This window comes from Arvicola amphibius, chromosome 10 (genome assembly GCF_903992535.2).
Source record: "Arvicola amphibius chromosome 10, mArvAmp1.2, whole genome shotgun sequence".
In the NCBI taxonomy this organism is placed as follows: Eukaryota; Metazoa; Chordata; class Mammalia; order Rodentia; family Cricetidae; genus Arvicola; species Arvicola amphibius.
Window position 1 is genome coordinate 88,020,137 of NC_052056.1, and position 21,144 is coordinate 88,041,280.

General features: G+C 39.9%; 1 protein-coding gene across 2 annotated transcripts in view; it reads left to right on the top strand.

Moving 5' to 3' along the window:
* Positions 1 to 21,144, top strand: part of Vkorc1l1 (vitamin K epoxide reductase complex subunit 1 like 1) — a 49,545-nt gene that overhangs the window by 21,648 nt on the left and 6,753 nt on the right. Inside the window, exon 2 of one of the 2 annotated variants that reach the window (XM_038345181.1) lies at positions 19,448 to 19,557. The exons of the other annotated variant lie outside the window; for it this stretch is intronic. Within the exon in view, the coding sequence (XP_038201109.1) occupies positions 19,448 to 19,557 (110 nt within the window). The remainder of the gene's footprint in view (positions 1 to 19,447; positions 19,558 to 21,144) is intronic. 2 annotated transcript variants of the gene reach the window in all.

A 21,144-nucleotide genomic window follows, 5' to 3' on the forward strand; every position in this document is an offset into this window, starting at 1 on the left:
GATCACACCTCCATGTACACACATGACATATGCTCAGACACATACATGTAAATAAAAATAAATCTCTAAAAAGTGAGTTCTTCAAGAAATGATATTTGGCAGTCTGAGTACCTGTTTGGGAAAAAAGAAAGGATTTGCCAACTCACTCTAAAGAAGGAAATGCCTTCTTTGAGATACAAGATAGTGCATGCATTTTCAGGGACCAGCTGAGTACGTTTTTTTTTTTTTTTAAATATTTGTTTATTTATTATGTATACAATATTCCGTCTGTGTGTGTGCCTGCAGGCCAGAAGAGGGCACCAGACTCCATTACAGATGGTTGTGAGCCACCATGTGGTTGCTGGGAACTGAACTCAGGACCTTTGGAGGAGCAGACAATTCTCTTAACCTCTGAGCCATCTCTCCAGCCCTGAGTACGTTTTTATATGAATATATAGAAGTAGTAGCTGGCAACCAGATGAAAGTATGGACTTTTTTCAGCTTTCCACCTTCTCTATTGTCTTCCTGATTGGTGCACCTCTCCTAAAGTTGATCACATTTCTGACTTCTGTCCATACCTTGGTTTTGTTCGCTTTTAGTTTTAAGTAAAGTAAATCTTATAGTAGGTTCTCTTTGTCTAGCTTCTTGTGTTTAACATTTTGTCTATGAACTTATATTGCAGTATTTGTGCATGACCTTGTACATACACCCCCTGTGTACTTGAAACCATCTGTAGATTCCTTATCATACCTAGTAGAGTGTAAATACCATGAAACACTTCTTATTACTCTGTATTGTTTTGGGAATGATGGTGTACATATTCAATACATTCATGGTATCAGATATTAAACCTAAGGTCTCATGTGCTAGGCAGATGTACTACATATTTTAGCCTTTATTTTGAAGCAGGGTCTTACTAAGTTTCCCAGGCTGGCCTGAACTGACTTTTTTGGGCCAGGCAGGCCATGAATTTGTGACCCTCCTGCGTCAGTCTCCCAAGGAGCTAGGATTATAGCCACTTAAAACTGAAAAACCCTCACCCAACCCCCCCTTTTTTCTTGAATATTCCACCCACAGTTGATTTAACCAGCAGATGCCAAACTTACAAGGGCCACCTATACACCAGTAAAATTTGTATGTGAAATGCTGTGCACGAACTCAGTAACGTGAGTACATCATTCCATTGTGTGCACATGTACAGTGTGTGTAGGGGTTAGATAGTATTCTGCATTGATAACCATAAAAGTTGGGACAAAACCTATCTGTAAAAAACTATCCTGTCAGTAAATGCTGCATTGATAAATCATAAAAGTTAGGACTAAACCTGTCTATAAAAAACTAGGAAAACAATTTAGTCATACACTGAGTTAGCTCTTAGAATGAGTTTGGTAATACTATATGAATTAATTCAGAAGTCTTTAAGATTCATTAAATGAAAAGAGAAAAAGTGCATCACAATACACACACACATACATACATATGCATGCTATTAATAAGCCATATACTACTATGTAAATTTATTTAAAAGACATGGAGTAGTATTCTTTTCCTCCCTTGGAACCTCTCATACTCAAGGGAGTTTTTTTTTTTTTTTTTTTTTTTTTTTTTTGGTTTTTCGAGACAGGGTTTCTCTGCAGCTTTTTTAGAGCCTGTCCCGGAACTAGCTCTTGTAGACCAGGCTGGCCTCGAACTCACAGAGATCTGCCTGCCTCTGCCTCCCGAGTGCTGGGATTAAAGGCGTGCGCCACCACCGCCCGGCCTAGGGAGTTCTTTCTTAAATCTACATTCACTCATCTTTTTTGGGGGGGCGGGGGACAGGGTTTCTCTGTGTAATAGTCCTAGCAGTCCTGGAATTAGCACTTGTAGACCAGGATGGCCTCAAACTCACAGAGGTCCACCTGCCTCTTCCTCCTGAATGCTGGGATTAAAGGCGTGCACCATCACTGCCTGGGTCCACTCATCTTTAAAATAAAAGATGTACAAGCATATCTAGATGATCTCTGAGGGAATAGATGTATTAGTGGAAGGTCTCTGGAGATGGATGGATGACAGAATTGAAAGATACTTTCTCTGTATAGTTTTTTTTTTTTTTTTGTTTTTTTTGTTTGTGTTTTGTTCGTTTGGTTTTGGTTTTTTGAGATAGGGTTTCTCTGTAACAGCCCTGGCTGTCCTGGAACTCACCTTGTAGGCGAATTTACAAAGATCTGCCTGACTCTGCCTGTTAAGTGCTGGGATTAAAGGTGTGCACACCACTATAGGCTTCTGTATAGTATTTTGTGACTTTAAAACTTTGTTGTAACTCAGGTCTTTAATCCCAGCACTCAAGAGGCTGAGGCAGGAAGATTGTTAACATACTTGAGGCCAGTCTATGTTATGGAATGATGCCCTGTTTCAGAAAAACAAAGAGAAGCACAAAAAAAAGATCAAATTAGTTGAGTATAAAACTTTAAGTTGGATATAGAGTCTACTTGGATTTGGGATGTAAAGGTTAGAGAATCAGGTTCACAGCCATCTTTTGCTACATAATTCAAGGCCAACCTGAGCTACATTTTTAAAAAAGAGTTAAGTAATAAAATAAAACTTGAAAAATTTGATTGTGAAAAAAGTTAAAAATAGAGGTAAAATATATATAGCAAAGCTTACTTAATAATTGTCTTTTTTGTGTGTTTTGTGACAGGGTTTGTCTGTGTATTCCTAACTGTCCTGGAACTTATTCTCTATACTAGACTGTTCTTGAACTCATAGAGCTTCACTTGTTTCGGCCTTCTGAGTGCTGGGGTTAAGGAATGTGCCACCACTGCCTGGTTTGTCTTTTTGTGAGTAGTTTTTGTTTTGTTTTGAAAGAAGGTCTCTTGCAGCCCAGGCTGGCTTCTTTATCCTGATCTTCGTGCCTTTGGAGTGCTGAGATTATAGGCATGTGTACCACATCCAGCTGGATAGTTTATTTTACTTTACACAGTGCCTCAGACTTCATCCATACTATTTCACAACTTTCGAATTCTGTACTTTGTTCATTTATTACTTCTTTTTAAAATAATATAAAAAGACATCATCATTCAGATACTGGTTTAACTGTGAGGTAAAAAATTGATAACTGGTGTTCATTATTCAGCTCAACCAATATTGAATGCCAAGATGTTTGCCAAAATAGCTTTATGTCAGAATGCTATTTGAATCCTGATTTCATTAGGTATTTCTCCTGTGTCCCCAGCTTCTCAACCCCACTCAATAGTTTTTCCTCTGGGCTTATCCAGTGTTGGCACTGTCCTCAATATCTACCTCTTTCTCCCCACACAATCTTGTATACCAAGGTCATTGCTTCATATTTGATGATTTCTCCTGAATCTCTGACCTGGAAAAAGTGGCTTTTCAATGCTACTCTGAGAACCCTCTGCCAGGCCTCTTTGCACTATTCACTATTTTCTGTGAATTGTTTATGGTAAGTTTGAGCTTTTGTTAACTTTTTAATTTTTTCCCCCTTTTATGTAGTTCCCTTTGGTCTCAAATTGTGGTCTTCCTGCCTCAGTCTTCTGAGTTCTAGAATTCCTAGGCATGCAACATCAAATCTGGCTGTGGTAGGATTTTTGAGTGGGTGTGAAACAAATGAGAGAGTTGAAATGATTGGTGCTTATTAGAGGGCTATGCGTCGTTAGAATGGAGGGGTTCATGAAGGCTGTAGGTGGAAAGTATGTGACGGTTTCAGAAATGTCACTTGGAGAGAATGGTTTGCAAAACTAGCCACAACTCTGAACTGTGGTTGATGTCTACAATCCCAGTGCTTAGGAAAGACACTGAAATAAATGTTTTTTTTTTGTTTGAGAAGGTAAAAGAAATAGATAACACAAAGAAGATAAACACATACATTCTGTTCACACACAACATATAGAGGTGGAGAAGAAAAGCGCACACAGATGAGAAGAAGCTGGGGACATAGGAGAAATACCTAATGAAATCAGAAGTTTATAGTGAGTTCCCATCAGGACAGAGCCACAGAGCAAGACCCTGTCTCACAAAGAAACAAACCCCAGAAAACTAGCTCAGTGGTCCAGTGTGCTGTCTAGCCAATGCAAAGCCCTCAGTCCTGTCCTCAACACTAAAAGAAAAAGAAACTAGAAAGCTGTTAGACATTGTATAAGAAAGCAGTTTGTTGCTTATGGGTAGGTAATAATAGGTCACAGTGGCCAGTGATCTCTGAGAGAAAGGAGACAAACCTGCACTCTCTGGTTACTCCAGTTCATATAGAAGTTTGCAGGCTGCAGAATAGAGTAAGGAGTCCAAATAAAATTTGGTGGCCTTTTTTGTATTTTTTGCTTTGTTTTTTGAGACAGGAGTTCTTTCCCAGCTGTCCTGGAACTCACTCTGTAGACCAGGCTGGCTTCAAACTCAGAGATCTCTGCCTGTCTCTTGCCTCCTGAGCCCTGGGATTAAAGGCATGTGCCACCATGGCCACTAAGATTGGAGGTCTTACCTTGGTTGAGAAGCTAGATATAAAAGTTGGGTAGAGTAGGAGAGGAGGAAGAAAGTTTGAAGGTAGATTACATAGGGAGGAAAGATAAAGAAAATTGTAGACAGGCAGAGAGTTTCTTTTGGTCTGGTGAGCATTGATCTGCACTTAGGTGAGAGGTGAGAGGGGGCTACTCTGCCCGAGGAAAGCCCTAGGCAGAATGATCCATGACTTCATACTGTGCCAGGCATAGTCTGTTCCTTTTTGCCAGAGTATATCTGCTCTAATTAAAGGCTCTGTTGCACTACCCTCTCACTGAAGAAGCAATTTTGGAGGGTGATTCCAAGAAACTTAACACTGTGCCAAAACAAAACCTAAGGCAAAAGAGAAATCAGTGTTTAAGCATTCAAAATTACGAAGCATGAAAAGAACCAGGAAATGTGCCTTAAAATCAGGAGGAAAATCAGTTTCATATATGACACACTGGGATTAAGAAAGACACTGAAATAAATTTTTTTTTTGTTTGAGAAGGTAAAAGAAATAGATAACACAAAGAAGATAAACACATGCATTCTGTTCACACACAACATATAGAGGTGGAGAAGAAAAGCGCACACAGATGAGGCACTTAAAACTCCGTAAACTTGAAGATGAAATAATTTAGCAGAAATGAAAGATAAAAAATGGAAATATCAGTAAGTCATCAGTCACTGGACCAGGGTCAACAAAATCAGTCTAACGTGTTTGGAGCCCCTGAAAGAACAAGAGGGGAAGATGTAAAACATTTTTAAGCGATGCCAAGAAAATTACAAATAAACAGATTCCAATAAGCCCAACAGGTGACTCCACCAAGATGAGGGCGCAGGTACTCCACCAGTGAGCATTCATTTCTGTAGGTTTTTATCTGCTCTTTACTGATTCTATTGCTGTTTTAAATTTCACAAGATATGCTTTTTTTAAAAAAAATATAAACTGATTGGCCTAGTAGCTCAGGCTTCTTATTAACTCTTATAACTTATATTAGCCCATAATTCTTATCTATGTTAGCCACATGGCTTAGTACCTTTTCCTGGCGAGGCAGTCACATCTTGCTTCCTCTGCAGCTGGGTCACGACTGGAGACTGAGCCTCCCTCTTCCCAGGATTCTCCTGTTCTCATTGCCATGCCTATACTACTTCCTGCCTGGCTACTGGCCAATCAGCATTTTATTAAAAATAATGCAAGTGACAGGATAAATGACCATTGTCCCACAGCACTTCCCCCTTTTTGCTTTTTTAAAACAAGAACTCTGAATCTACTTGTTTAGCTTTTCTCCTGACCATTATCCATAACAACTTGTAACCAACATTCTAAATAAAGGCAAACATCCATAATCCATTTTTTGGGAATGTGGGCATAGTTTTCCAGGAACTTCCTGCTGATTGGGGGTGCTGATAATCTTATGGGGACCTAAAGAAAATTTATAATTTTGGTCAAGTCATGATTGGAGTATCCTGTGAGGCTTGCTCATCTCAGGCAGCAGTCTTGAATCTATTCTGGATGTAGAACTCAGACATCTGGGCCATCTGCTTCTATTGGAGATTTCACAGGGGATTTTCCTTGATCAAACCTGGTTTTTCTTAACCCAGAATGAATCCACAGCCCTCTCATTTCCTGTGGAAACAAAAGCAAAACCTATTCTTCAAAGTAACACACCTTTGACTTAATTTTAAAATCAAGGTATTTTCAAAATACCTATCTTGGATTAATTTAGCAGCATTTATAAACAAATATCTTTTAGCAGCTGTTGCTTTTTCCTCAGCATTCAAACAATTTAAAGAGAACATAATAACATACAGTATCCAGACTCTGTGTATTTTTCATCTTTACATGGCTTTATTTTAACCTCTATTTCTTTCATTTTTAGTTTTTGACTTTTTGAGACAGGGTTTCTCTGTGTATCCTTGGCTGTCCTGGAACGCCTCTGTAGACCAAGCTGTCCTTGAGCTCACAGAGATCTGCCTGCCTCTGCCTCCAGAGGTGTGCACCACCCCCCCCCCAACTGGCAAGACTTGCTTTTTCTGTGTGATGTTTTTTATTTGTGTGTGTGTGTGTGTGTGTGTGTGTATGTGTGTATGTGTATATATATATTTAGGATACAATATTCTGTCCTGCAGGCCAGAAGAGGGCACCAGACCCTATTACAGATGGTTGTTGGGAATTGAACTCAGGACCTTTGGCAGAGCAGGCAATGCTCTTAACCTCTGAGCCATCCCTCCAGCCCTGTGTGATGTTTTTTAAAAGATGAGATTTCACTTTGTGTTTTCTAAGTTGGCCTTGACTATGTTAGGCTCCCAAATGCCTAGGAGTACAGGCACACACCTCTGAGCCCAGGTTGAAAAAAAACTCTCTAAAGTCTTTTCTCCAATTTCTCAGTTAATGTCTCATTTCATGATGATCTACAGATAGGAATATGTCCCTAAATCATTTATTTGGGGAATTTATTTAAAAAAAAAACCTTTTTTTAGTATAAATATTTTTCCTGTGTGAATATATGTCGATACCTGGTGCTTGCAGAGACCAGAAGGAAGTGTCAGATCCCCTGAAGCTGGAGTTTTAGGCAGTTGTAAGCCACCTGACATGGTTACTGGGAATCAAACTTGGATCCTCTGCAAGAACAGTGTGCGCTCTTAACCACATCTTTCCAGCTACTGAGGAACTAGAAGGAATTTTATGCAGAATGGAAATTTAGGATTTTGTTTTGGAGTAATGGGGGCTTTTGCACCCACAAGTAAAAATACATTAGAACTGGGTTAAGTGCACACTTGTGATCCCAGCTACAGAGAGCTTGGCGTAGGGCTGCTGTGAGAGGGTGAGGGCAGCTTGACCCCGCCTCAGCCTCCTACTGCCCCAAGAAGTGCTTCACTTAAGGTAGAAGACTTGATGCCAAGGACATTCTCATTCCTGTTCACACCCCCAACTCCTCCAGAAGTGCGTAGTGGAGTTCCTCTGGAAGTGAGTGTAAAATTGAACGAGTGTCTACAAGAGCTAGTTCCAGGACAGGCTCCAAAGCCGCAGAGAAACCCTGTCTCGAAAAAAAAAAAAAATTGAACGAGTGTTTACTCTCAGTGGATCCTTTAAAGAAGAGTGGGAGTAATGGGGAAGTACTCCACCCAAAGCCTCAGTCTAGGTAGATGACTTTCAGAGGTCTCATGCTCCCTACATTTAACATAAAATTCATCATTTAATCTAGCTTTTGATTTCCTTCCTCATACCCGAAAACTTATTTATACTGGCACTATTTCTGAAACCCCCCCCCCTTTTTTTTTTGGTGGTAGCTAGCTTGAAAGAGCCTGTACACCTGCTTTCTCTCCCCTAGGAAGCCTCAGTAGACCTTCCAGCATTTAGTTACTTGGAAATACCACTGAACAAACACTGCTATTGTTTTGTCTTATTCTCAAATAAAAAGTTCTCATATTTTCTTTTCTTTCTTTCTTTCTTTTTTTTCTTTTTGAGACAGGGTTTTTCTGTGTAGACCTTGCTGTTCTGGAACTCATTCTATAGATCAGGCTGGCCTCAAACTCAGAGATCTGGATGCCTCTGCCTCTGGAGTGCTGGGGCTAAAGGCTTGCACTATCACCACCCAACTGGAAGATATCATATTTTTACTGCTGCTAGCTGGGCTAACCATCCTCAGATCTTTGAACTGGATGTTTAATTGTTGTTTGAATTAAAATTACTTAAACTTTGGGAAGTCCAGGCAGGCTTAACAGAACATTCTGGTACTTCCAAAGACTCTTTATTTGTTAATCTAACATAGTTAGGTTTTGTTAGGGGAGAATTGGGAGGATGGTTCAGTTTGTAAAGTGCTTGCTACAGAAATGGCTGGGTGAGGCCTGTCTGTAATCCCAGCACTGGGAAGGTAGAGACTGAAGGAACCCTGGGACTTGCTAGTCAGCCAGTTCAGCCAATCAGTGAACTCCGGGTTTAGTGAAAGACCCTGTCTCAAAAAAAAAAAAAAAAAAAAAAAAAGGTAGAGAAGCTGTTGAGGACGACAATCCACATCAACCTCAGGCTCCACATGCATCTACCATATACACATAAAGATTTCAGTTCTTTCAGAGAATGTTCTACCAGTCTCTTCTCCTTTAATAATCTCTATGGACATGATGCTGGATTAATAGGAAACACCATGTCCTGGTTCTGACTTTTATTACTTAACTGTGGAAACAGGAAAGCTGTGTGTGAGATCTGTTAATTTGTTGGTTTGTGAAAGCTGAACTATTCTACATTTAAATATTGACATGCTTAAAAATATGCTCCTGTATGCTTCAGATTTCTAATTTTTAAATATTAAAAATTTAAATTACTTGAAGTATTAACAGCATCTTAAGCAACAGAGATTTATTCAGAATTTTATCCATATTTAATCTGCTGATCAAGCTAAAGACACATGTAACTTCCTAAGGCTAGCCCAGTGTTTCCCAAACTATGGTGAAGAGTCTGAAATTTCCAATCCAGCAGTTGAGAGCAGGGGACTCGGGTCCAGTTCCCAGCACTCACCGTGGTTCACAGCCATCCATCTAACTGTAGCTCTAGGGATCCAGCTCTCTCTCTCCTGATCTCTCTGGCACCAGGTGTACATGTGGTGCATAGACATGCAGACAAAACATTCAAATTATTTAAAAATGTTAATTTCCAGTCTAGAGACTGGGTAGGAGTTGGGGTTGACTCATGTGGTTAGTGCTTGCCAGGCAAGCGTGATACTTGAGTTCAATCCCCAGTACCCACAAAAATTCTGCTGTGGTGGTTAGCTTTTGTCATCTCAGTGCTAGGAAGACAAAGACCAGAGAATTCCTGAGATCCCCTAGCTAGCCAGCCTAACATAATCAAGGGCAGGTTCTAGTTGGTTGTTTTTTACTCTTTGTTCTTTGCTCTTAACTTTTGGGAGCTTGCCACCCAACTCCCAAAATAATACACGTGAAGACTTTTTTTTCCCCACAGGATGTCTCTGTATCTTTGAAGCCTGCCCTGGAATTAGCTTTTGTAGTCCAGGCTGGCCTTGAACTCACAAAGATCCACCTGACTCTTGCCTCCTCAAGTACTGAAATTAAAGGTGTGCACCACCACCGCCTGCGACTTATTCTTTCTTATGAATGTCTGGCTTTACCTTGGCTTGTTTCTTCAATTACCCCATCTATCTTTTGCCTCTGGGCTTTTACCTTTCTCTGTTTTTATACACTTTTTATTACTTCTTACTCTGTAGTTTGCTGTGTCACTGGGTGACTGGCCCCTGATGTCCACCTCTTTATTCCTTTTTCCTCTTTGCTCTTTTCCTCCTCCAATTTATTCTCTCTGCCTGCCAGCCCTGCCTACCCTTTCTCCACTTAGCTAACAGCTATTCAGCTCTTTATTAGACCAATCAGGTGTTTTAGACAGGCAAAGTGTATAGCTTCACGGAGTTAAACAATGCAACATAAAAGAATGCAACACATCTTTGCATCATTAAAATGTTTCACAGCATAACCAAATGCAACACATCTTAACAATAATATTCTACAACAGTGAGAGACTGCAAAAAGCAAGGTGGACAGCTTCTGAGGAGTAAAATGTGAGGTTGACCTCAAGATTTGAAGTTGATCACAAACACGTGTGCACCACTCAACATGAACTCGCACATACCCACATACAAATACTAATTAACAATCCATTGTGGATGGATGGATATGTTTTTAAAATGTATCACTAAAGCAAATCAGACATGCAAAATACAAACTCAAATAGTTTAGTCAACTGACAATCAACATTTCAATACTTAAATAGGACAGGATAAAGAATTGTAAAAACTGGACATAGAATCAGATGCAAAGTTATTTTGTAGTTGTAATAATAAAAAAACTACAGGGGAGCAGTATTTTGTACCAACAAATACTATTTCTAAGATTTATTTATTTATTTTGTATACAGTATTCTCAGTGCTATGCCTGCAGGCCAGAAGAGGGCACCAGATCTCATTACAGATGGTTGCGAGCCATCATGTGGTTGCGGGGAATTGAACTCAGGACCTTTGGAAGAGCAGCCGGTGCTCTTAACCACTGAGCCGTCTCTCCAGCCCAACAACAAATACTATTTCATCAACTGTTAAAAGCTTTTAAAAAATATTTTATTTTTTTTCAGGCAGTGGTGGCGCATGCCTTTAATCCCAGCACTCGGGAGGCAGAGAGGCAGGCGGGTCTCTGAGTTCGAGGCCAGCCTGGTCTACAAGAGCTAGTTCCAGGACAGGCACCAAAAGCTACAGAGAAACCCTGTCTTGAAAAATCCAAATATATATATTGAGAGTATAAGTACATCATTTTCCCTTCCCCAAACTCCCATATAGTCATCCCTGCAATAGTTAAAGTTTGTATCTGGCAGGTGAGAGTGCCTCTGGTTGGTTATCTCAGAGCGGTACCACTCTTGAATGACAGCTAATCCCCAAAAGTACAAAACCACTGTTAGCACATTCTGTTTATAGGATTAGAAGAAAAGACCGTGAGTAGTTTGATCCTATTCAGAGTATTCATTCTGAATTTTATACAAAATGAAGTAATATATAATCTTCAGTGCATCTTCATCTTTGAACAGTAGCCAATTCATAGATTTTATGTTGTAATTAAAGTAACTTTACATGAAAGGATTAGATTTAGTCCTGCTACATTTTCTTTAAGTAGATCTCATTTGGTTGGAAAGTCAAGTTTGAATTTTTTGTTAAGTTTTTACGATCATGATAATCAGTGAAAAGCATTTTTCAAAGCTGATTTTTATCTCCCTTGAAGTTCCTAACTTTTGTTTTCACTATTTAGAAACTTTTTTCTTATATTTTTATTTTATAATTGGGGGTCAGGAGGTGCCGTGTGCCATGACATTCATGTGGAGGTCAGAAAACACTGTCTAGAGTCAGTTCTCTTCCACCACCTGCGTCCTGGGAATCAAACTCAAGTCGTCTGGATGGCTGGCAGTTGCCTTTATTTGTACTATTCAGGATTCTCTAGATTAAATGGATTCTCTTGGATTATATGGGATGAATATATATTACATATGTACATATGTATGTATCAAAGAATTTAAGTCAGCTTGCATTAAAACATTGTGTTGGATCACACCCAGAGACTGAGAACCTGTTAGTTGCTCAGGTTTTTTTTTTTTTTTAGTTTGTTTTGTTGAGACCAGATCTCTACACAGCCCTCCCTGTCCTGGAACTCACTGTTCTAGGCTGACCTCCAACTCACAGAGATCCATCTGCCTCTGCATCCTGAGTGCTGGCTTTAAGGGCATGAACCACCATACCAGGCTTGTTCTTTTTGGTTTTTTGTTTCTTTGTTTGTTTGTTTTGTTTTGTTTTGAAGTTGAGTGAATGACTCAGCACCCAGAGCAGTCCCAAGGTAGATGTCTCCCATCCATCAGATTTACAACCCAGTGGTTGCCTAGTCCACAAGGCTAGGTGCCCGAGGTGTTAAGAGTTTGGTGCAGGAAATCTGAAAGGTTCCTGGAGAGCCACTGGTCCATGAGGGAAGCACGGAAATACTGTTTCTGATATTAGTGAAGGAATCAGCAGTAGCAATAGGGCAGATCAGCTCCTTGGCAAGACAGAAGGCAAAGCCAGCAAAAGGTGAATAGTTGCCTTCAGTCACACCTTTTTGATCTGCACTGCTATCAGGACAGTTCTCAGGAGAGGCTTTCTACTTAGGTTATTCTGATTTCTGGCAAGTTGACATTATAACCAGCCACAATACTTGCTGAGCCCTCTCGAAGGCCCCTTGTTTTCATTTCACTCTTTATACTTGTCTGCTTCTGACAGAGTATTATGATCTCACCCTGCGACGGTGGTAGTGGTGGTACACGCCTTTAATCCCAGCACTAGGGAAGCAGAGGTGGGCAGATCTCTGAATTCAAGGCCAGCCCTGTCTACAGAGTGAGTCCAGGGCAGCCAAGGCAAGAAGAGAAACCCTGTCTCGAAACCACCCACCCCACTCAAGCTCAAAACATAATTCTTTTAAAGGGTATTAGATAAAGAAAGCTAGAACTAGAACTCAGAAATAGAACACTCTGGATTCTGTCCTCAGCCCTCCCATTAAATAAATGGGAAGGGTGGTGCTGGAGAGATGACTCAGTGGTTAATAGTACTGAATGCTCTTCCAGAGGACCTGAGTCAATTCCTAATACCAAGCACATGCTGGTTAACTCCAGTTCTAGGGAATAAAATGCCCTCTTCTGGCCTCCATAGGCACTGCATGCATGTGGTGCATAAACCAAAATACTCATACACATAAATAAAAATAACAAAATCTTAGAAAGATTAAAAATAAATAAATGGTGCTTACCACTGCACCTGGCTAGAACTAACTTCTTAAAAATTCAGCCTCAATGCCAGCCTTGACTGTTCTTCTGGCACAATCCACTTTATTTTTTAAGAAGATCTCTTCATTGGCCTGAATCGACCAAAAAGGCTAGGTCAGCCAGCTGATAAATCCCAGGAAACCTCTTGTGCTTCCCAGTGCTGGGATTGCTTGTCCGACTCACCATTTCTGGCTCTTTGAAAGGGTACTGATGGACCACATCAGGTCCTCATGCTTGCTTAGCAAGCACTTTACCAGTTGAGCTATTCTCCCTTCCCCAGCACACACACACACTCTTTAGTATTGTTGCCCCATCAGGCAACACACTGTGTTTTCAGTCTTTTGCCATCAGTCTTGGCACCGAGGCTGAATTTTTGTAAAGATCACAATTCTTGGTCTTCATCTGCTAAGATGCTTCTTCCAGCTTACATTGGTTTGCTGCTGCTGGTGCAATATGCCAGTGCTTGTTTGTTCATATGTAAAGATTTTATTTTCTCTAGTTTAACTAGTATTAAATTATAAATTAAGATGGGCATAATGGCACGTGCCTGTAATCCCACCACTTGAGGTTGAGTCAAGAAGGATCGCCATTAATTTGAAGTCAGCAATATAACAAGTACCAATATAACAAACTAGCCAATGCTTCATAGTAAGACCCTGTTTTTAAAAAGAAAAAAGAGCCAACTGGTGGTGGTGTGCACCTTTAATCCTAGCACTCAGGAGGCAGAGGCAGGCAGATCTCTGTGACTTGGAGGTCAGCCTGGTCTACAGAGCAAGTTCCAGGACAGATTCCAAAGCTACACAGGAAAATCCTGTCTTGAAAAACAAAACAAAAAAGCAAAGCAGTGTGTACATATGCTAAAAAACATAAATCTGCTAGATGTGGTGATGTATTCTGTTAATCACAGGTAGAGGTGTGTTGACAGAGGTTTCTGTCCTGCCTGATCCTGTATCTGTTCAGCCCCAAAGAAACACACAGACGTCTACCTTATAAACTGGTTGGCCTATTAGCTCAGGGTTCTTATTAACCAATTCTTAGGTCTTAAATTAGCCCATAATTCTTGTCTGTGTTAGCCATGTGGCTTGGTACGTTTATCAGAGAGGCCTTCTCAGTTTATCAGTGATACACTTCCTTTATGACTGGGTGACAGACAACTGACCTCTCCTCTTCCCAGAATTCTCGTTTTCGTCGCCCCGCCTATAGAAGCAGGCAGAACTCTGAGTCTGAAACCATTCTAGTCTACATACAGAGTTTGTGACCAGCAAGAGCTACATAATGAGCCCCTGTCTCAAAAAACCAATCAAAAAGTACATGGTGAGGTCTTGTATTTCCAGTTTGTTCTATCTCCTATATATTTTACATCAAGAATTCCAGTAGAGCTGGGGAGATAGCTCATTGAACAGAGGGCGTGCTATGCAAGTGTGAGGAACTAAGTTCAGATCCTTAGCACTTAACACCTATACAAAATGTTAGAGGCTAGGGAAGCAGTGACAGGTGGATCCCTGTGGCTCAGCAAACTCTAGATTTGGTGAGGGACCTTGTCTCAAAAGATAAAATGGTGGAGCATAGTGGTGTACGCCGCCTATAATGCCAATAATCTGCCTCCAAACCTAGAGGAAACTTGTTGGGTTGTCTCCCTATAGCACTATAATTTTGCTTTTTTATGACTAAAAACATGAAATCAAACTTTATATACTTCACAGCACTCATCTTAGACCTTGTGCTCTGCTTCACTTCTGGAGTGTTGGGGTTATAGGCTTGCTTCACTATGCCTAGCTGGCAGACTACCTGAAAAGGAAATATTAAAGCTAGGTGAGGTACCATGCTGGTTGTCCTAGTACTTGAGTGACAGAGGCAGGAGATTACTATTAATTCAAAGCTATCCTGATTGAGTTGATTCTAACTGGGTGACATACCATGACCTTGAAGGTCAAAGCCTTCTCTCTCCATTAATTATTAATATTAATCTTCTTTAAAGTGCAACATAAAAATATATAGCTATAGGTGTTTTGGCAACATTCCTTTAGTAAATGAAGTATTCATATGAATGTTCCCTTTAGTAGTTGTTAAGACATAATACCAGCATTAAACTTCAAGGAAGCAGTTTAAAAGACGTTGCAGCTGAGTAGTGGTGGTGTATGCCTTTAATTCCTATCCTCAGGAGGCAGAGGAAGGTAAATCTCCTGAGTTTGAGGTGAGCCTGGTGTATAGAGTGAGTTCCAGGACAGCCAGGGCTAGAGAAACCCTCGAAGAAAAAAAAAACAGTGTTGTCCAAAGACAGCTTTCTGGTGGTTATGGTTAATGGTGGCTCACACCTGTAATCATGCTTGGGAGGCTGAGGCGGGAAGATTGTCACATGTTTAAGGCCAGTCTGAGCTACATCGTTCTAGGCCAGTATAGGCTACAAAATGAGAGACCTCACATCAAAACTTTAAAGAAAAAAGAAAAGAAAAGAAAAGAAAAAAGAGGTAAAGTTCATAGAAATGAGTGGTTGGAATGCCCTCAGATGAGTTCTCAGACTGTGTGTGTGTGTATCCAGTACATGTGGAGGCAGGAGGTCAATGCTGAATGACTTCTTAATTTCCCTCTTCCTTATTAATTTTTTACTTTTTTATTTATGCATATTTGTGTATATATACCACAGAAATATTTGGAGGTCAGGGGACAACTTGAGGTAACCAGTTCTCCATCCACCATGTATGTGAATCCTGAAGATTGAATTCAAGTTGTCAGGCTTGGCAGCAAGGGTCTTTACCCACTGAACCATCTGCATATTCCCACCTTTATTTTTTGAAACAGTCTCTCACTGGTCAGGGACATACTGATTTGGCTAGGCTGACCCCTAGCAAGTCCCAGGTATTCATTTGCCTGTGCCCCACCCCCTAGCTGGGATTACAGGTGCCATCACACCTAGCATTTTACAGAAGTTCTGGGGCTTGAACTTAGATCTCCTTACTTACATTGCAAACACTTTACAAAATCAGCCATCTCCTCATCCCCTCAGCCAGGTTTTGATGAGAAATCACAGTCTCCATTTCAAGGTATATAGGAAGTGCATTTAACTTTCAGGGACAATTAAAGGGAAAGCCACCAGATTTGAAGTTACTTAAGGAAACCCAGTGTGTTAATGTTGTCTGGGTGTTGTTTTACTGAAATATGGCATCTGAGAATATCTGAAGGCAAAGGATTGACAACTGAAACAAGATCAGTTGGTGTTTATGTAAACAGAAACATAAATCACCAAAGTCCTTAGCCACATGTTCACTCTTGCCTTCTCTGATGCCTTTAACCATTTATCAAAGGTTATTGTTGATGTCATAAGTCTCCTGACTCTAAAATTCCACTCATATCCTGACTACCAAATTTATCTCTAGCTTGCGCTGCAAGTTGATACATCTAGTTGCTTATCTGTCACCTCTACGTAGATGCATAAAGACAACATAAACCAAAGCTGAGTTTCGATCATATCTTTCCTAGCTCAGAAAACACAGCTTCTTTTCCCAGCTCCTCAAGTCAAAGTCCTCATTGTTGCATCATTTCTTTGTACTGTGTTCCATCTGGGAGCAAGTTCTGGGACCTGCGCCTTCCAGATATCAGCACCTGGCTAAACTAACACTGAGGCTAGAGTGCTTTTTATATTTATTTGTTTTTATTAGCACTATTATTGGATTTTTGAGACAGGATTTCTCTGTGTAATAGTCCCGGCAGTCCTGGAACTCACTTATGTAGACCAGGCTGACCTGGAACTCACAGAGATGCACCTGTCTCTGCCTCTTGAATGCTAGGATTAAAGACATACACTGCTACTCATGGCTTATTTTTATTTTATTTAAAAATTTTATTTTATGTATTTGTATGGTGTTTTGCTTACCTGTATGTCTGTTAACCACATGCATGCCTGGTGTTTGAAGAGGCCAGAAGAGGGAGTTGAGTCAGAACCTCTGGGTTGGAGCCATAGACATTTGTGAGCTGCTGTGTTTCCCAAACCTAGGTCCTCTGGAAGTCAGAACAGCCAGAGTTTCTCCAGCCCCCAACTTATTTTTATTTTAAAGTATGTGTGTGTGTTCATTTATGTTTGTTCAATGCCCAAGGAGGCCATAGAGTATGTAATAAGATCCCCTGGAGCTGTAGTTACAAACAGTTGTGAGCTACCTGACAGTGGGGTCTGGGAACTGAACACAGGTCCTTTTCGAGAACAGTGGGTACTCTTAACTGCCCAGTCATTTTGCAGCCCCCTAGAATTATTATTATTTTGGACACAGAGTATCACTTGTAGCCCAGGCTGACTTTGTAGCCCAGACTGACCTTAACTTCTCATTCTCTTCCTGCCCCAGCCTCCTAAGTCCCAAGATTATAGAGGTATACAACCATACCCATTTCAAAATAATCATTTTGTGTGGTGCCTCATGCCTTTAATTGCTGCACTAAGGAGGCAGAAGCAAATCTCTTTGAGTTCCAGGCTAGTCAGGGTTACACATTTAAAAAAAAAAATGTTTTTAATTCTTTTATTTTCTTTGTATGTTCCACCAATACTGACTCTTTGGCTGTTCAGACAAGATTACTTATGGGTGTGTGTATGCATGTTAACGGCATATCAGAGGACAACTTGTAGGGGTTGGTCCTGAGAATTGAACTCAGGTTATCAGGCTTTATGACAAAGGTCTTTACCATTGAGCAATGGCCCTTTTTTAAAAATTTATTATTTAATAATTTTTTTATATTTAATAATTTTTTAAAAATTTATTATTATTATATATAGTTGTGCGTGCATGATGTGGACAGGGATGGTGGTGGATGGCCATGGCACACATGTGGAGTGGATTCTCTCCTTCCACTTTTATGTGAGTTCTGGGGTTTGAGCTCACTATCCACAGCATGTAGTAAACATCGATGTGTAAGCCTGGAGCCACTCTGAGAAATAACTACAATTGCTACAGCTGGCTCAAATGGGAGATCCATTTCTAGTTGGTTATTTTTGTTGTTGTTTTGACACAGGGTCTCATTTTGTAACCCAGGCTGAACTAGGGACTCACTGTGTAACTCAGGTTAGCCTCATACTCATGATAATCCTTCTGCTTCAACCTTCAGCGTGCTGGGATTACAGACATGCACCCCAGCCTTAGCTCCTTTTGTTGTATGTAGTCTTAGCCCCACTGCCAGCCCATTGAAGCAAAATCTGCATTTTGTTGACAAGTCTTCACTAGGTCACTTCATTTTACCAGGTGCTGCCCTGGAACGTCCCACCCCCATTCTTCTGTGTATCTGAGTAGGCTTGTTCAATCCTGAATGTTATATACTAGGTAATGATTTTTTTATTTTTATTTTTGCCATAACTAGAATGTAAATCCCATGAGGGCAGTGCTGTCTGTAGGGTGCTGTACCTCAGTGTCTGTACTCTTCAATAAGTATTTGATGAATGAAGAGAATACATGTAAGTAATAGAACTGAAATTTTATTTGTTTGAAATATGTAAGTCTATTTAATAAAAATTCTCTGTAGCTCTCAGTTCCAAGATTGGAGTGGTTTTTTTTCAACATCAGTGTGGAGGGGTTTTGTTCACTTGCTTTGGCATGAAGTCCTTTAAACCAGCGTGACTTGATCATTCATTCTTATTTTCAGACGTTTGTCTTTACAGCAAAGTTGAAGTGATATTCCAGTGTATCCTACTAAACTCTACAGTTATTTCCTTTTTGAATTTAGGAAGCACTGTCATTCTGAGTTAAAACAGAAGTCTCTTAAGGTTTTTAATCCAGTTACTGTTGGTCTGTTTGTATTATCTTATTAAATCATGATTTTAATAATTTCTTCTTAAGAAAGAGGATTCAAGCATGGGTAATAGAGGTGGGAAAGATATTAAAGGGGTGGACAGAATGAAATCTATACATGTATGGAACTGTCAAAGAACAAACTCAATAAAAGTTATTTTAAAAGACTCTGAATATGTGAAGTCACAAATTTAAAAGTTAAACTTTAATGAAAACAGAGAGTGGAATGTGAGGTATCAGATTTTTACTTGGGGAGCAGGATTTTAGAAGAGACCAGTGTTTCTGGTATTTCTCTGCATTCAACGATCTGTCCTGGGGTATCTGTTCCTCATGTTTACCTTGGTGACGTCTCCAGTAAGCAGCTCTCAGTGTGTTGATTTTGAGTACAGCTTTGGAAGGGACCACATCAGTAGTTTTCAGCGGGGCACTCAGCAGTGGCTGAGGCTTCGGTTGGTGGTCACAGCTGAGAGTGGGAAGTGGAATGGGTGGAGGCCAGGGACCTTGCTAAACACTGTAGCGCAAGAACAGCCCACACTTCTAAGAATTCCCTAGTTGGAAAGGTCTGAGAGGGTGACTTGAATTGAGAGAGGCTTTCCTTTGAGTACAGTCAGGAAAGAAATCTTTACCTACCTCAGGAGAAGAGAAGGTGAACCTGGGGGTCTTAGATGGAGATACAGAGCTTTTTAGGGAAGTTTTTATTAAACCATCATTTTAATAAATCAGACACAATACAGGAGTTAGTGATTGGCCTTCCTCTGTGCATAAATCATTCTTGGAACAAAAGATATTTAAGTGTTTTGTGAACATAGTTTATTTTGGAATTGGATAACATTTTCAAATAATTTTACATTTTAAAAATTAGGGAATCTCAAATATAGGGTTACTGGTTTTCCTTATTTTACAGATGGGGTCGAGGATTTGGTCTTTTGGGTTCCATTTTTGGAAAAGATGGTGTATTAAACCAGCCAAACAGTGTCTTTGGACTTATATTTTATATACTACAGTTATTACTTGGTAAGTATTTATACAGAGATACAGAAATAAGCTTGTTATACCCATTCAATGCTTGTGTCTTCGCCCTAAAGTATATCATCGTAGTAAAAAGCACATGCTGATGATAGAGAACCACTATGGTGCAGCATATTTTTGTGAAAATGTGATTCACTGCTTTTTATGATTTATTGACCTTGATGTCAGTGGACCTTTAGTCATGACTCGCAGTGTGTCCTGATGTCCAGAAACCCAGCCCCATTCGTGGAAATTATTACTCCAGTCTTCTTGTAAGCTCTTTTTAAAAATGACATTATAGACTCGAGCTATTTTAAAATACCACATATTAAGTAAACAGCAGTAAACTGCTATAATTTTCATTGTATTTATGTATCTACTGTTTCTGTATCTAGTGGGTCTTTGGTTTGCCCCCTGTGGTGCTGGGATCAAACCCAGAATTGTATAATTGTGTTACATCTTCAGCCCTGCCTTTTGCTTAAAAAAGAAAGTCTTATGCTCTCTTATTTTCAATATAAATGTCCTAAGTGTCTGTGAACATCTCAGTTTCACATTTTTACTAAATAATGCCACAGGGATCCAATTTTCTTTAAAGCACCTCCCTCCTTGAGTTATTTCCTTGAAATAAATTTCCAGGTATGAGGTTAATGAGTCAAAAAAGATTTTTTAAAATGGATTTTATCAGTTATTGCCATATTGCTGTCATCCCACCCCCACCCCACTCCTGTCATCTGGTCTCCATCTAATCTTCATTTTTTTCCCCTAATCTTCATTTGAAAGGTTGTTTTCTTGACAGATTTTCTAGTTATCAAGTATCAGTAGCCATCTTTGTAATTTTACTGTATTTTAATTTCCTCTTGCTGCCCACTAAGCTTATTTGTGATAATCCTCTTATCCTTTGAAATGTTGGTTTTGTGGTTTCGCTTTGGGTCTAGTGCTACCATTTGTGCTTTGCAATTCAACTGTTTAATATTCTGTTCCATTGTTTGTCAGCTCTTCTGTGCAGTGATTGGTTAAGTCTGCAGTTGGCTTGTATGATTCACATTTGGAATATGATTTTCTTTCTAAAAAGTTTTATCAAGTTTGTCCAATTCTGAATGCACATATTTATCCTGCAGAAATAGGAATGATAATGCATTTTAAAATAGCAAAGCTGGGGGCTGGAGAGATGGCTCAGAGGTTAAGAGCACACTGACTGCTCTCCCAGAGGTCCTGAGTTCTAGTCCCAGCAACCACATGGTGGCTCACAGCCATCTGTAATGAGATCTGGTGCCCTCTGCTGGCCAGCAAGCATACAGACAGACAGAACACTGTATACATAATAAATAAATATTTTTAAAAAAATAGCAAAGCTATCACTGGGAACTCAGCAGTAAGTAACAGCTGAACTAATGAGGGCTTATCCACATTAGAAAGTTCTGTGTAGTCATTAAAGCAAAAGTGAGTGTGAAGATTAAGATGCTGTCCAGAAAAAAAAAAAAAAGGAAAATGGGGTTTAAAGAATAGGATAGTCATGTTTGTATGTGCATGTAGAAGCATAGTGAGGGGTTCTGTGGTTGGAAGGGAGAATTTTCATCTCAAATTTATTGGTTC